At 50.4% G+C, this 939-nt stretch overlaps 1 protein-coding gene across 1 annotated transcript; it reads left to right on the top strand.

The window, feature by feature from the left end:
• Positions 1 to 456: 456 nt before the first annotated feature.
• Positions 457 to 933, top strand: PPTG_24987 (hypothetical protein; the record flags this gene model as incomplete). The annotated part of the gene is made up of 1 exon (XM_008919089.1): positions 457 to 933. A coding segment is annotated over one exon (477 nt), but the record flags the coding sequence as incomplete, so codon positions are not given.
• Between the last annotated feature and the right edge of the window lie 6 nt (positions 934 to 939).

The raw sequence follows: 939 nt of genomic DNA, 5'->3' as shown, positions 1-939 counted from the left end.
GCCACCTATCATCACTCCCAGTGGATGAGCTGATAGCATGCTGCCAAAAGGTGAGGCCCAAACCAAGATCTCAGAAGGAGACAGTGTAGGTGTGAAACCTGGAGTAAACGAGAAGTGCTTAGCAACGACCAACGTCAGCGCTCAAAGCGAATGCGCTGGGAACATGCCACTCAAAGCAAATTACCTCGGTAGCTACTGGATGCTTATTTATCACTAGATTGCTTCTGCTCGATTCGGCGGTGGTGAAGATCGATTCGACAGTTACGCAGACGCGGTGGTGATGCGCGTTTTTAGAAGTTGAAGTTGTTGGTCTGGAGAAGGAAGGCAATGTGTCTAAAGATCGCCGTGGTGCTCAAGGTAATGTCGTGTTTCGGAATGCCGTATCGTTTACAGTCAATCGCGCAGGCGCGTCTATCTACTGGATCACAATTGAATTTGCATTGGTCGCGTCAAACAATGAGCGGAAATCAGCGCTGCGATCGCACTCTGAAAGGTCAAAGTTTGTTTTTAACTCCACTGCCAACGCGGAAGCACCAGAAGCATTGTGGTTCGGTACCAAGCCCAGCCACACCTCAGTCGAAGGTCATATCGCGGAAGCGGTTGCGCTACGAAGAAGAGGAAGACAAAACTACGCAGTCGGAAGGCAAATCCCGGACCTACTTCGCGTCCAAGGTGCTGGATAACGGGACAGAGTTGAGCAACCTATTTTGTGACTGGACAAAGGAGGAAAATATTGCTCGATTCACCTGCGTACGGGCCTTGGAACGCGAGAGAGCAGAGCGAACGGTAGCTACTTTTGAAACTGAGAGGAAGAGGGGTCGCAGGTTCCACGAAGTACCCGGACGTTATGACTATGAGAAGTATCAACGTATTCGCAAAGACATCACCTTTGCAATGATGTGCGAATCCATCGCTGCTACAGACAAAGCGGCGGGTAGG

Source organism: Phytophthora parasitica (genome assembly GCF_000247585.1).
Source record: "Phytophthora parasitica INRA-310 unplaced genomic scaffold supercont2.488, whole genome shotgun sequence".
NCBI lineage: Eukaryota > Oomycota > Peronosporomycetes > Peronosporales > Peronosporaceae > Phytophthora > Phytophthora nicotianae.
Note: the sequence above shows the minus strand (reverse complement) of the source record. Positions and strands in the feature narration are given on the sequence as shown.